Source organism: Dendrobates tinctorius, unplaced genomic scaffold (assembly GCF_039654945.1).
Source record: "Dendrobates tinctorius isolate UK_male_01 unplaced genomic scaffold, ASM3965494v1 ptg000104l, whole genome shotgun sequence".
In the NCBI taxonomy this organism is placed as follows: Eukaryota; Metazoa; Chordata; class Amphibia; order Anura; family Dendrobatidae; genus Dendrobates; species Dendrobates tinctorius.
The window spans coordinates 1467703-1483467 of NW_027361772.1; the positions used below are offsets into that span (position 1 = coordinate 1467703).

Here is a 15765-nt window from a genome sequence, read left to right on the forward strand (position 1 = left end):
CCCCTGGGCCGGCACAGGCTTCCTGCCAGTACTCACCCTCCCCTGCGCCGGCACAGGCTTCCTGCCAGTACTCACCCTCCCCTGGGCCGGCTCACCCTCCCCTGCGCCGCCACAGGCTTCCTGCCAGTACTCACCCTCCCCTGGTCTGGGCACAGGCTTCCTGCCAGTACTCACCCTCCCCTGGGCCAACACAGGCTCCCTGCCAGTCCTCACCCTCCTCTGGGCCGGCACAGGCTTCCTGCCAGTACTCACCCTCCCCTAGGCCAACACAGGCTCCCTGCCAGTCCTCACCCTCCTCTGGGCCGGCACAGGCTTCCTTTCAGTACTCACCCTCCCCTGGGCCGGCACAGGCTTCCTGCCAGTCCTCACCCACCTCTTGGCCGGCACAGGCTTCCTGCCAGTGGGTCGCCCTCCCAGGGCTGTGGGGTACTCGGTACCGGGCCGGTGTCCGGGAAATGTGTCACAGCAGCGGTGACCTGGTCTGTGGCCCTGGGCGCCCAAGTAATGGGGGAATGTAGTTAATGGAATGGAATAGTTCGTTATGCCACCTGTGGTGCTCGGCAAAGGAGATGTTAAGCCCACGCTGCAGACAGATCCGCTGGGACTGATGGTATGGTGCAGCAAAGATGTAATAGCTCCCCACAGGTGATGCTATAGCCCCAGGGCAGTGTAGATGTAGTTGGCACAGGGATGTAGCAGTGCTGGAAAGGTAGGAAGCAGACAAGACACAGCGGGGTGCAATTTCTGTACCTTTACTTGATAACTGCAATCCAGGGTCCTGATTACAGATGGTAACGGAGCAGGCTAGCCTGGAAGCAACTCAGGGATTCTCTCTCAGCAGACGGGCTGTGCAGTCTCCTTCCTAACGCTGGTTTGAATGAAGCACTCCAGTACTAAGTTTCTCTGAAGTTCCTCCTGTCAGATGTTCCCAAGAACCTTACTTGCACGGAAGACAGCTGTAGCCTCTCTCGGGGACTCCTCTCTTTCTGAGTCCTGGCTCTCTATCCAAGCTACTGTTGTGCCTCAAGTCTTAGATGGGAGTAGGGCATTTACAGCTTCCTACTCTTCTGGTATCTGTTGTAGGACCATTAGCATCCGTACAACCGTGGAGACCAGGCTCCAGTTCATGCGCTCTCAAGCTGAGGGAGCTTTCCTTCCTAGCTCAACCTCCAGCTTCTCCCTCCACGTCTGCACACTTCACCCTCCGCTGACTAACTGACCCCTCTTCCTCCTGGCCCTCAGAGAGCACTCCTCCCCTTAATCCTGGTTCAAAGTTCCCCCTGCTGGCCTGGAGTGGAACTGTGTTGCATGTATGGATTGACTGCGAGAGAAACCCATCATTGCCTCCAAGCCTGGCATTACCCTCCCCTGGAGGAAGGCAAAGCCACTGTGGCGGCCATACTCCTGGGGGCGCCACAGCAGTACTCACCCTCCCCTGGGCCGGCACAGGCTTCCTGCCAGTACTCACCCTCCCCTGGGCCGGCACAGGCTTCCTGACAGTACTCACCCTCCCCTGGACCGGCACAGGCTTCCTGCCAGTCCTCACCCTCCCCTGGGCCGGCACAGACTTCCTGCCAGTACTCACCCTCCCCTGGGCCGGCACAGGCTTCCTGCCACTGCTCGTGCTCGTGTCCTATATTTTTGGCTGCAGCCATGATGTGAACTGTCAATCTGATGACATCTCTGCAGCCAAAACACAGAGACTCCAGGAATGGCCGAGAGCCGGTGCTGGACCAGGGGAGGGTGAGGACCCACTGTGTTTGTTAATTTAGGTATTTTAGAGCATTTGAGGTCAATTTGACTGATAACGGAAAACAACCCTTTAAAGGGATTGTCCAGAATTATTATATTTTTTTTTATTAAGGGTCTAACTAACAGGGTACACTACCTTCCTGCTGTACCCGACGCTGGCCCAGAACGTCACAGACTGCTCCTGCCGGTGATTCAACTGCTCCACGTCAGCAGAGCAGATCTTCTTCTTCTGGGCTGCTCTGCCCATGGGGCGTCACTGCCGACGTGACATCAGCAGAAGCCACTCAGTCGCCAGCAGGAGCTGTCTGTGACCGCAGAGAACTGCACTGGGCAGAACAGGCCAGTAGTTAGCAACTACCTGCCTGTTAGTTCTTAGGCCCGTAGTAATAGTCCCTGATAAAGGGTTTGTCCAATATAGATATAATTTATTTTCTAAGCATGGAATCACTTAAAATAAGAGTGGCACACTCACCTTTGAACAAGGTCCGCGGATCAAGCATAAAGGGCTCCGAATGTCTCTGTCGGCTCTGGGAGTGATGCTTCCTCCAGTCAAAAATTAGAGGAACGCTCGCTACAGCTGTTATTATCTGCAATGATCAGGAGATTAGAGACAATGTCATTAGAGAAATTCTATCTTCGGAAAGGAGGCGGCGGATTGCCCTGCACTAAATATGTGGAGGGTGGGTTTCTGAACATGATCTGCCTTTTTAAGGTCATGCCACAGCATCTCAATCTGATTAATGTCAGGAGTTTGACTAGGCCATTCCAAAGTCTTAATTTTGTTTTTCTTGAGCCATTCAGAGGTGGACTTGCTGGTGTGTTTTGGATCAGTGTCCTGCTGCATAACCCAAGTGCGCTTCAGCTTGAGGTCACAAATAGACGGCCGGACATTTTCCTTCAGGATTTTTTGGTAAACAGCAGAATTCATGGTTCCATTTACTGTAACACAGCAAGTCATCCATGTCCTAAAGCAGCAAAACAGCCCCAGACCATCACACTGCCACCACAATATTTTACTGTTGATATGATGTTCCTTCTATGAAATGCTGTGTTTCTTCTATGCCATATGTAGCGGGACGTACACCTTTCAAAAAGTTAAACCTTTGTCTGGTCAGTCAACAGAGTAGTCTTCCAAAAGTGTTGGGGATCATCAAGATGTACAGTATTCTGGCAAAACTGAGACGAGCCTTTATGTTCTTATTGCTCAGCAGTGGTTTTCGTCTTGGAACTCTGACATGCAGAACATTTTTGCCCAGTCTCTTTCTTATGGCGGAGTTATGAACACTGACCTTACCTAAGGCAAATGAGGCCTGCGGGTCTTTGGATGTTATTCTGGGGTCTTTGTGACCTCTTGGATGATTCGTCGTTGCGCTCTTGGGGTAATTTTTGTTGGCCGGCTACTCCTCGGAAGGTTCACTACTGTTCCATGTTTTCGCCATTTGTGGATATTGGCTCTCACTGTGGTTCGCTGGAGTCCCAAACTTGAGAAATGGCTTTATAACATTTTCCAGACTGGTAGATCTCAATAATTGTGATTGCTTCGCTCTTTCAGGCAGGTCCTATTTAAGTGATTTCTTGTTTCAAAACAGTTGTGGCAGCAATCAGGCCTGCATGTGGCTAGGGAATGTGTACTCAGCTTTCCAAAGATGTGATAAACCACAGTTAATTTATGCTTTAAGGTGTGGAGGGCAATGACTTTTTGGATTTTTTGTTCCCTTAATAATAAAGACCTTCATTTAAAAACTGCATTTTGTGTTTACATGTGTTATCTTTGTCTAATATTTACATTTTTTGATGATTTGAAATATTTAAATGTGACAAACATGCAAAAGATTAGGAATTGGGAAGGGGGCAAGCACTTTTTCACACAACTGTATATCTACCTTTTTCCAAAATGCCTACTTTAGGGTAGGATTTTGCTACACAATTTGCGGTCCAGTTTGCAGGGCTATCCTAACAAAATTAGAACTGTTGACCATTTGTGTGTGCTAGGGAGGAATGTAGGAATGAAAAAATAACACATAGCACTTGGATGGGATGCAATGGTCGGCATGAACAAGGTCTGGAAGAACAGAGATATCACCTTCGCTATCAAATTGGTAGGCACAATTGTCTTCTTTCGATAGCAACCTGGCACTCAAGATGGCTGACAGGAAGAAAATTGATGTATTTGAACTTTGGCCCTGGAGAAGACTTCTACGGATTCCATGGACAACGAGAATCTCCAACAGAGACGTCTTGGAGTAAGTCAAGCCAAACTGTTACTGGAAGCTAAGATAACCAAATAAGAATTAGCTTATTTTGGCCACATTATGTGAAGTCAGTCATTGGAGACAGTTGTCATGCTGCGTCAGTGGCAGAAGAAGAAGAGGACAAAACCAAGCCGAGAACCCGCTTGATCAACAGCATCAAGAGCAACATGGGAAAGACCATTGGCAACCTGAAAGAAGCAACGTGGGATATAACTGCCTGGCGAGTGATGATCGATGGAATGACTGAGAGTCCTACTCGACTGAACATCTGTCTGAGATGGTTTAGTGAATCCTGCATTGAGCTGGGGGATGGACACAATGACCCTGGAGGTCCATTCCAACTCTAACATTCCATGAATCTATGAATGGATAAGAGAGAGAGGGAGGAAGGAGCATCTGGAAGACTTCCTACGGCAAGGAGCTGAGATGAGTGGTCTCGATCACTCAGTGATGGTCAACAAGCAATCCGCAACACCATAGCCCCAGATATCCTGGATTTATTGGGCTTTTCTGGGTGACTCCTTCCCAATAGTCCAGGAGGAATAGATCCAGAAATGTCCAGTATGTGATGGAGGAGACATGAGCTGTGCAGCCAGCAGGTGGCAGCACCTCCCACAGGGAGACCCGATCTCTGAAACTGATGCTGCTTCTTGTCAGTCAGCAGTCACCTGTGAGAGGAGAGGACCCTATAGGAGGTGACTGATACTGGACCCTGTTATGAGGAACCTGCCACTACAATGTAGATCCTGCCACTATTGTGGGGGTCCTGCCACTACTATGGCAACCGTGCCACTACTATGGGGTCTTGCCACTACTATGGGGGTCCTGGCACTACTATGGGGGTCCTTCCTGTCACTACTATTGGGACCCTGCCACTATTATGGGGGTCCTGTCACTGTTATGGGAGTCCTGTCACTAATATGGGGGTCCTATCACTACTATGGGGGGTTTTCCACTACTATGGGGTTCCTGTCACTGCTATGGGGATCTTGCCACTACTATGGGTGTCCTGTCACCACTATGGGGTTCCTATAATTCTCTGTGCATGGGGTCTTATGACAAATACTTTATAAAGATGCAACAGATGTCAGTGTTATGGGGTTGATAAGCAGTGACATATAGTTTGAGGGAAGATTTATGGCCATCACTGTTATGGGGGTCTATAACTTTCATTGAAAGGGGTGCCTGTGGCCGTCATTCTATGACTGTCAATGTTCTGGTGGTCTATGGCTGTCAGTTACAGTGGGACTATGAGTTTCCTTGATTTGAGGGTCTATGGCCCTTGCTGTTTGGAAGTTTTGTGGGGCAGTCTCCATAGCAACCAATCAAATTTTGATATTTTTTGGAGGCTCAGGAAAATAAAACCAAGAAATGAACAGGTTGCTATGGCAACTACTCTACTTTGGCTCTGGTGTTGATAACTATGCACATGTACATTACTAGCGTGGGGTAATTGTGTAGTCCAGATAATGAGGAGGGGGTGACAGATGTGTCTCCCGCCCCCGCTGTATACCGGGGGGATTATTACTATTGCAGTGTCTTGTTAGCTGTATAATGCAATGATGGCTGATGGAGCATGGGAAACCTTCCTTTCTAATGGAGGAGCTGATGGACTGGTAGTCTGGTCACCGGCTCCTCGATCAGCAGTCATTTTATATCTAAAAAGAGAGGGGACTATGTAATAAAAGAAGGTGCTGTGAATATCAAAAATAACAAGAATTTAAAAATTCCCTAATAACATGGTCTGTACCACAGGACTGGGGTATAGCAAATGTGGTGCCAATATTCAAAAAGGGGACAAAAACTGAACTTGGAAATTATAGGCCAGTAAGTTTAACCTCCACTGTGGGTAAAATCCTGGAGGGTTTTCTAAGAGATTCTATACTGGAGTATCTGAAGAAGAATAACCTCATGACCCAATATCAACATGAGTTTACGAAGGACCGTTCCTGTCAGACTAATCTGATAAATTTTTATGAAGTGGTAAGTTCCGGACTGGACCAAGGGAATGCAGTGGACGTGGTGTACATGGACTTTTCTAAAGCTTTTTATACGGTGCCACACAAAAGGTTGATACATAAAATGAGAACAATGGGAATAGGGGAAAATATGTATAAGTGGGTTAAGAGCTGGCTCAGGGATAGGAAACAAAGGGTGGTTATTAATGGAGCACACTCGGACTGGTTCACGGTTAGCAGTGGGGTACCACAGGGGTCAGTATTGGGCCCGCTTCTTTTTAACATATTTATTAATGACCTTGTAGGGGGCATAGAGAGTATAATTTCAATATTTGCAGATGACACTAAACTCTGCAGGGTAATCAATACAGAGGAGGACAATTTTATATTACAGGAGGATTTATGTAAACTAGAAGCTTGGGCTGATAAATGGCAAATGAGCTTTAATGGGGATAAATGTAAGGTCATGCACTTGGGTAGAACAAACAAGATGTTTAATTATGTGCTTAATTGTAAAACACTGGGCAAAACTGTCACTGAAAAAGACCTGGGTGTATGGGTGGACGACAAACTCACATTTAGTGGCCAGTGTCAGGCAGCTGCTGCAAAGGCAAATAAAATAATGGGATGCATTAAAAGAGGCATAGATGCTCATGAGGAGAACTGTTATGAGCTCATTTTCTGCTCTACCAGTTGAGAGTTCTCCTTCCGTTCTCCCTCTGGTGGTGACAGGAGGTAGTGAGGTTGGTTTAATTGGTAGTGATCTGCCACCTGATGAGGAAGATAACGATTGGATCTCTGGAGTATCAGACTGGATATAAGAAAACCGACGCCCTATCCTGTTGCTGGTGATTTAGTCTGCTTCTCAGGTCTTGGACTCAGCTCTGCTCCAGTCTTCTCAAGTTAAGTTTGTTTTTGCTAATGTTCACACTTGCTCTTGTTGGTCAATTCAGTTTTTGTGTGGTCAGCCAGCCCGGCTGGGCTGTGCTGAATTTCCACTCTTATTTACCTGTATTTGCCAATTTGCCTTTTTTTGTCCCTTATTAGATTGGCCTCTTTTTGCTCTGTCTCCGAATATTTCAGAGTGCTGATATAGTGGGAGAAGTCTCGTGACTTCAGGGTTAATTTTGCTATCAGTTGTGTTGGACATTAATTTTGGTAGGATTTTTGGCAGATTGCAGACAGTGTCTTTCCTTTCCTGTCCTTTCTAGTTAGTCGGGCCCCATCATTTGCTCAGCCTATTTTCCTGCCTTTGTGTGTGTTTTCATCTTGTTTCACCACCAATACATGTGGGGGTCTGTCTTTCCTTTGGGGTCTGCTCTGGGGCAGTTAGTTTTCCTCTTTTCCTGATTTAGGCTTATGTAGCTCTCCGGTTGTGACGAGGCATCTAGGACCAAAGTAGGAACGCTCCACGACTGCTGCTAGTTGCATGGTTAGAATCAGGGATTTGCAGTTTGCATAGTTACCAACCTCTCTGGTTTTCTGAGACTTAGCTTGTGTTGTTTTTTTTTTTCCTCGGCGACCCATTCATAACAGAATCACCAGCCATACCGCAGATTCTAAGGTACTCAAAAGCAGGAATAGAAAAGAAAAAAAAGAAAAAAAGTGTCGGAATTTTTTTTATATGCATTTTTTCCTCTTTTTCTCTGGGGCCGAAGGAGGATTTTTTCCTTAATGGAGATTAAGCAATTGCCTGATCATGTGGAGCAGCTCGCTGCTGAAGTGCGGGAAATTTCTGCCTATCTCGCTCAATCACATGCTGTTGAACCCAAAATCCCTACTCCTGATGTGTTTTCTGGGGATCGGTCTAAATTTTTGAATTTTAAGAATAATTGTAAGTTATTTCTTGCCTTGAAGCCTAGCTCATCGGGGAGCTCTGCGCAGCAGGTTAAAATTGTCATTTCCTTGCTGTGCGGCGATCCCCAGGATTGAGCTTTTTCTCTGACACCTGAAAATCCTATTCTGACTAATGTGGATGCATTTTTTCAGGCCTTGGGGTTGTTGTATGATGAACGTAATGCCGTTGATCAAGCTGAGAGATCCCTGTTGGCATTAAATCAGGGTCAGTATCCTGCAGAGTTATACTGTCAAAAATTCCAAAAGTGGGCGGTCCTTACTACATGGAATGATACTGTATTGGCAGCCCTCTTTCGGAAAGGTTTATCAGAGACCGTAAAAAATGTTATGGTGGGATTTCCTGTTCCCTCTGGTCTGGATGGCTCTATGTCATTAGCCATTCAAGTTGATCGGCATTTACGTGAACGTAGAACTACACGAGAGGCACTGCCACCTTTTGAACAAATGTCAGAACCTATGCAATGTGTGGGGTTTTGTCTAGGGCGCAACTTCAGGAGTTTAGAAGGCGTAATAAGCTGTGTTTTTTCTGTGGAGACGCCTCTCATACTATTTCTGTCTGCCCTAAACGAGAGAAATGTTTTGCACACACATTTGCTGTGGGCAGTGTACAACCTAAGTTCCTTTTGGCAATTACTCTGATCTGCTCCTTGTCCACGTTTTCCACTAAGGCTTTTGTGGATTCAGGAGCAGCTCTGAATCTGATGGATTTGGACTTTGCTAAACGTTGTGGTTTGTCCATGACACCTCTGCAGACGCCTATTCCTTTGAGGGGTATTGATGCCACTCCTTTGGCGGAGAATAAACCTCAGTTTTGGACCAAGGTGATAATGCGAGTTGCCCCAGACCACCAAGAAAATTGTAAATTTTTAGTGCTGCATAATTTGCATGATGCATCTGGGTTTCCCCTGGTTGCACACTCATAATCCAGTTTTGGATTGGAGATCTGTGTCTGTGGTGAGTTGGGGTTGTCAGTGTGTTCTTAGGGACGCTCCTGTGTTCTCCACCTCTCCTCAGTCTCATGATATCCTTGATTATCTGGATGATTTCTCTGATGTATTTAGTGAGAGTAAGTCTGCGTCTTTGCCCCCTCATAGGAGTTATGACTGTGCAATTGAGTTGATGCCTGGGTGTAAATTTCCCAAGGGTCGGCTTTTCAACTTATCAGAACCCGAACATGATGCTATGCGATCCTATATTAAGGAGTCGTTGGAGAAGGGTCATATTAGACCATCCTCGTCACCTTTAGTCGCTGGGTTTTTTTTTGTGGCCAAGAAAAATGGTTCATTAAGACCGTGTATTGATTATCGTTCCCTTATCAAGATGACGGTTAAATATCAGTACCCGTTACCTCTGATGTCTGATTTATTCTCCAGAGTTAAGAGTGCCTGCTGGTTTACTAAGCTTGACCTCAGGGGGGGCGTATAATCTTATTCGCATCAAGCACGGGGATGAATGGAAGACGGCGTTTAATACTCCGGAGGGACATTTTGAGTACCTGGTGATGCCTTTTGGGCTCTCTAATGCCCCTTCTGTCTTCCAGTCCTTTATGAATGATACTTTCCGAGACTTTTTGGATAAGTTTTTGATCATCTATCTGGATGATATTTTGATCTTTTCTAGTGATTGGGATTCCTATGTGGAACATGTCCGGACTGTGTTCCGGATTTTGAGGGAGAATTCCCTGTTTGTTAAGGGATCAAAATGTCTCTTTGGTGTACAGAGGATTTCATTTTTGGGATTTATCTTATCTTCATCGACTATTGAAATGGACCCGGCCAAGGTACAGGCCATTTATGATTGGGTTCAGCCTACTTCTTTGAAGGTTCTTCAGAAGTTTTTGGGTTTTGCTAATTTCTATCGTAAATTTATAGGTAATTTTTCTAGTATTGTCAAACCACTGACTGATCTGACCAAGAAGGGAGCTGATGTGCTGAAATGGTCTCCTGAGGTTGTCTCAGCATTTCAGGAGCTTAAGCGGAGATTTACTTCAGCTCCAGCTTTACGGCAACCTGATGTCTCACTTCCATTTCAAGTGGAGGTAGACGCTTCTGAGATTGGTGCAGGATCTGTTTTGTCCCAAAAAGACCCTGTGACTTCTAAGATGAATCCCTGTGCCTTCTTTTCTCGAAAGTTCTCCCCATCTGAACGCAACTATGACGTGGGGAATCGGGAATTGTTGGCCATGAAATGGGCATTTGAGGAGTGGAGACATTGGTTGGAGGGAGCTAAACATTAATTTGTGGTCCTCACCGATCAAAAGAATCTGACTTATCTGGAGTCGGCCAAATGCTTGAATCCTAGACAGGCTAGATGGGCCTTGTTTTTCACGCGTTTTAATTTTGTGGTCTCTTTTCTTCCGGGCACTAAGAATGTTAAGGCAGACGCCCTTTCTAGGAGTTTCTTTGCTGATTCTCTTAATGTGACCGAGCCTACTACTATCCTAGGTGAGGGGGTAGTTCTTTCTGCCATTTTGCCCGATTTGAGACGCGCCCTGGAGGAATTTCAGGAGGATAAACCTGAGCGTTGCCCTATGGGAAGATTGTATGTTCCTGACCAGTGGAGAAAGAAAGTGATGTCTGAAGTCCATTGCACCGCATTGGCTGGTCATCCAGGTATTTTTGGTACCAGAGATTTGGTGAGTCGGTCGTTTTGGTGGCCTGCCTTATCTCGTGATGTCAGGAATTTTGTACAGTCCTGTGGGACTTGTTCTCGATCTAAACCCTGTTCTCGTTCTAGTGGGTTGCTGATGCCCCTGCCGGTGCCCAAGAGGCCATGGACCCATATCTCAATGGATTTTATTTCTGATCTTTCTGTCTCTCAGAGAATGACTGTTATCTGGGTAATTTGTGATAGATTTTCGAAGATGGTCCATCTTGTACCACTCCCAAAGTTGCCATCTTCCGCTGAGTTGGTACCCTTGTTTTTACAACAGGTGGTTCGGTTACACGGGATTCCTGAGAAAATTGTGTCCGATAGAGGGGTCCAGTTTGTTTCCAGATTTTGGAAAGACTTTTGTTCCAATCTGGGAATTCAGTTATCCTTCTCCTCCGCGTTTCATCCCCAGACCAATGGGCAGACTGAGAGAACAAACCAGACCCTGGAGTCTTATTTAAGATGTTTTATATCTGCTGATCAAGATGATTAGGTCTCATTTTTGCCCTTGGCCGAATTTGCGCTGAACAATAGAGCTAGTTCTGCCACTTTGATGTCACCCTTTTTCTGTAATTTTGGGTTTCATCCTCGATTCTCTTCAGGGCAAGTGGAATCTTCGTCCTGCCCAGGTGTGGACACTGTGGTTGTGAGAATGCAGCAGATATGGGACCAAGTGGTGGATAAATTGTCACTCTCACAGGAAAAGGCCCAGCGTTTTTCCAACCGGCGTAGGACTAGTGGTCCCCGGTTTAAAGTGGGTGATATGGTTTGGTTGTCGTCTAAGAATATTCTTATGAAGGTTGCATCTCCAAAATTTAAGCCAAGATTTATTGGACCTTATTGGATTTTGGAGATTCTTAATCCTGTTTCTTTTCGATCGGCTCTTCCAGTTACGTTCAAAATCCATAACCTATTTCACAAATCACTGTTGAAGAGGTTTGTTGAACCAGTTGTTCCTGTGGCGGCACCTCCTGACCCTGTATTGGTTAAAGGCAATGTGGAATATGAGGTAGAGAAAATATTGGATTCTCGTTTGGATAGACGGAGACTCCAGCATTTGGTCAAATGGAAGGGTTATGGCCAGGAGGATAATTCTTGGGTCTCTGCCTCTGATATTCATGCCAATAAATTGGTTCGTGCCTTTCACCGGGCCCATCCTGATAGGCCTGGTGGCATGGATGAGGGTTCGGTGACCCCTCCTCAAGGGGGGGTACTGTTATGAGCTCATTTTCTGCTCCACCAGTTGAGAACGGGCTGTCGCAGAAGAAAATAACAATACTTCTAAATTATATAAAGAAACAAATAATAAAATATTCAATATACAAATGCCAATAAAAAGAAACAACTAGTAGATCACAACAACTATGTGCTAAAATAGACGGAATATTAATCGACTGACATTGGAAAGAAATCACTGATTTGCACAAATAAAATAAATAGTAACAATTAAAAATATATAAAAACTGGTGATTTTATAACTGGTAGGTATCAGGATTTAGTAAGAGACCCCATATTAATTGCCACAAGTCAAATTCTACTGATGATCTTAACGTTATTTGTATGATATGACGTGTAGTGTGGATAATGGGATAAAACACCGCCAAAACATTAAAGATATGGGTGAAAGAATTTCAGCAGTCCAAGATATGTTTGGGTAGTCCCGAGAATCGGAAGAAAATCTCAAAAGATCATCTTGCTGCTGGCTCAATATATTACAATTGAAAGTGGCGTCTGTTTCTCTGAACACCAAGGCAAGGTGCTCGGTTTCAGTAGCAAATGGCAATTTAATGCCTTTGAACAAAAAACTGCAGTATATAGCATCAAAACAAATAACTAGATGCGTTTCAAAACATACTAGGTTTCTTTTTCAATATCGATATCACTACCATTTTAAATTCAATTGGGAACGATAATAAAAGGCGAAACGGATAGGAAAAAAAAATTGGAACCTATATTTGATTCCCCTGACCAAAACTAAACTTTGAAATGGGTGTAAAAATACTACTTGGGGCTGAGTTCTGTGACCGCATACTGAGCTCTCTCTTGCGGAGTGCTGTGATTTTAACAGGCTCCGGCATTTATGTTCAGCGGTGGCGCGGCTCTGTGTCGTAACAGAGTTCGCTTCTGTTCACACTGGGTGATGTTAACCCATGTGTGACCTCTTGTATACCTGTCATGATCCATGCTGGATCAGGACTGATAAAAAGCACAGGTAACCTTTTTTTTTCTTAACCTGTGCTTAAGTTTGGTTTTTGCCCCCGGTGGCCATTAGGATTATTGCACTGTGTGTCTTTTGTTCTAAGTTAGCCCCCGGTGGTGGTGAGCGTCATTACACTCTGGTTTCTTTAGTTAAGTGTACATGATTATAATGCAGGTGTGATTGCCCTGGCTCTGCTTTAAAAGAGTCACAGGTGTTGCAATCAGTGTTGGTGATAGTGTTCGTTTCAACCATCCTTGGTGGAGGAAGGAGCTGGAGAGCGTTCCTTGCAGCACTGCCTTAGCCCTGGTGTGGAAGGAGTCATTGAGGATTTCCTGGTAGCTCTGACAGAGCTTGGTGGCAGCTATTCAGGAGGAGAGCTGCATTCTGGTGGTGGACTCTGTTGCCAGGAGCAGGAGCAACAGAGTCTAAGTGGTGTTTCCCTGTTTGTGTTTTTTCCTTAGTGTGTATTAGTACAGCGGTGGAGCCAGTGCCTGCGCCACCCAGCTCCCTAGCAAGGGATAGGTGTAGGGTGTTCTAGGGCGACAGGTTCCTGATCGGCGCCCGGTGCAGAACCGGCATAGGGAACGTTAGGCGCGTTAGGGACACTGACTCAGGGGAGTGCAGGAGGTCTCCACGTCCCCTTTCCCTATCGCAGGGCCCACCGTTGTGACTGTTTCCCCTTTCCCTGTGTCTTTTTGTTTTAGTTACCGGCCTGTGGGCCATGTCACACAGGACAGTATCACGTGCCGCGTCTTGCTGTTTTAGTTACCGGCCTGCGGGTCGCGTCACACTGGACGGGTCACGTGACATTATCACCAACCCATAACTTTTTTTTTTGCTGAGCCATGGACCCAGTCCTTTGCCCAAATGCTGCAGACCCTTACTGAGGAGATTAGGGGGCTGCACGGTGAGTTGGTGTAGCAACTGCAGCAGTTGGTGGACTTTGGGGGCTTGGTTCAGAGACAGGCTCAGCCAGAACCCAAGATATCCCTCCCTGACAGATTTTCTGGAGTGAGAGATCAATTCTTGCTGTTTCAACAAGCCTGTAAATTGTATTTCAGGCTGCGCCCTCATTCATCAGGGAGTGAAGAGCAACAGGTGGGAATCATTATGTCCCTTCTTAAAGGGGATCCCCAATCCTGGGCCTTCTCCCTACCGGACGATTCTCCATCATTAGAGTCAGTGGACGCGTTTTTTGCGGCTTTGGCGCTTGTGTATGGGGATCCTGATGGCGTCGCCCTGGCGGAATCCCGAATCCGTAGGTGTAAACAGGGAGCCCGGGTTGCTGAGGAGTACTGCTCAGAGTTTACGAGATGGGCCACTAACACTCAGTGGAATGACCCTGCACTTAGGAGTCAATTTGCGTAGGGTTTGTCTCCAAAGTTGCAGGATACTCTGGTGCAGTACGCCGCCCCCAGGTCGCTGGAGGCCGCCATGTCCCTTGCCATCTGGGTGGATAGACGCCTTAGGGAAAGACATATACAAAAAGTGCCCCCTGATGTCCTCGCTAGGGAGGAGGACCCACCAGTGCGGACGGAGGAACCCAGACAGTCCGGTGTTGTTGATACAAAAAAGGGGGTGTCTGCGGCTCGTCGTGGTGGGGGGTATGCTTTTCCTGTGGGAAGCCTGGCCATTTTATGAGAGCCTGCCCAGTTCATGTCAAGTCTCCTGACGAACCCATGCAAGTAGGAGGAGCTAGTTTGTATTCGGAGCTGCCTACGGTTCGGGGAGTGGTATCGGCATGTTTGTACTGTGGGCAGACTGGTCATGTCCTGAGTGCTTGCCCATTGCGCACCAAATTATCTGTGCCATCTGAGAAGCCGCATTCCCCTGGTTGCTTGGAGGGAGGCGACCAGGGAGTATACATTTCCTCCATTTTGCCCTCCCAAGGTACCATGTCAGCAGAGGTCTTGGCTGGCGGGGTACCGGAGGTGATACCGGTGCTTGTGGACAGCGGAGCAGGAGTCAGTCAGGTGGATGCTCACTTTGTCCAGACTCATGGTCTGAGGTGTAGGACGCTAGCCCAACCTATTAGCGTCCAGGCCATAAACTCTGTTCCACTGAGCCTAGAGGAGCTTGACCCAAGTCGTAGAGAATATCCATCTGCGTATAGGACATCATGAGGAGTCCTTGTCATGCTACGTCTTGGAGGGAATGCCAGTACCTATTGTTTTAGGCCTCCCTTGGCTGAAAAGACACAACCCGGTAATAGATGGGCGGATCAGGGTAGTGGTCAGCTGGGGGCAGTCGTGTGAGGGCTGCTGCCTAGGAACTACTCTCTCTGCCGTCTCTCTTCAACGGACCCCTTCCTCTCCGGTGAGAGCAGCAGATGTGCTGCAGGAGAGTAGGGGCAAGTCTCAACCCTCGCCATTGGCCAACCCTGGGAGGCTTAGACCTCGTGGTGGAAGGGGTTGGAGGGTGGTGTACCCCTTGGTGAAGTGCGGGGGTGTGAGTGTGGTGACACAGGGGGATGCCTCTGTTGTCAGTCCCAGAAAGAGCTCTCCAAGTGGTGACAAACGAACGAGTGGCAATAAACGTTCAGGTCCGGACCTGTGTGTGAACGAGCATGTATGGGTGGCCACCAAAAAACATCCAGTGGAAGTGTGTTGTGGAGTGTTACCAGCTCATACCAAACATACACATACACAACTCCTTCCCCATGTCAGCGCTTCGGAGATGTGTGGTGCCTCCAGAAACGTTGCCAATACCAGCGGGCTCGTTTCTCATCAACCTGACGTGAAGGTAGTTGCTGGGGTGAACTCTGGGTCTGGGCGTCCCCGCTGTAGGTGGTTCCCTGATGAGGAGCGGTCTTGAGGGTCCAGAGGCCCCTCATTAAGGGGAGGGTACTGTCATGATCCATGCTGGATCAGGACTGATAAAAAGCACAGGTATCCTTTTTTTTTTCTTAAGCTGTGCTTAAATTTGGTTTTTGCCCCCGGTGGCCATTAGGATTATTGCACTGTTTGTCTTTTGTTCTAAGTTAGCCCCCGGTGGTGGTGAGCATCATTACACTCTGGTTTCTTTAGTTAAGTGCACATGATTATAATGCAGGTGTGATTGCTCTGGCTCTGCTTTAAAAGAGTCACAGGTGTTG

The 15765-nt window shown here is 47.0% G+C and overlaps 1 protein-coding gene across 1 annotated transcript in view; it reads left to right on the plus strand.

Moving 5' to 3' along the window:
• Positions 1-3894: 3894 nt before the first annotated feature.
• Positions 3895-15765, plus strand: part of LOC141100429 (zinc metalloproteinase-disintegrin-like 4a) — a 94255-nt gene continuing 82384 nt past the window's right edge. The window contains exon 1 of the mRNA XM_073588941.1: positions 3895-3995. Coding sequence (XP_073445042.1) covers positions 3895-3995 — 101 coding nt within the window. The remainder of the gene's footprint in view (positions 3996-15765) is intronic.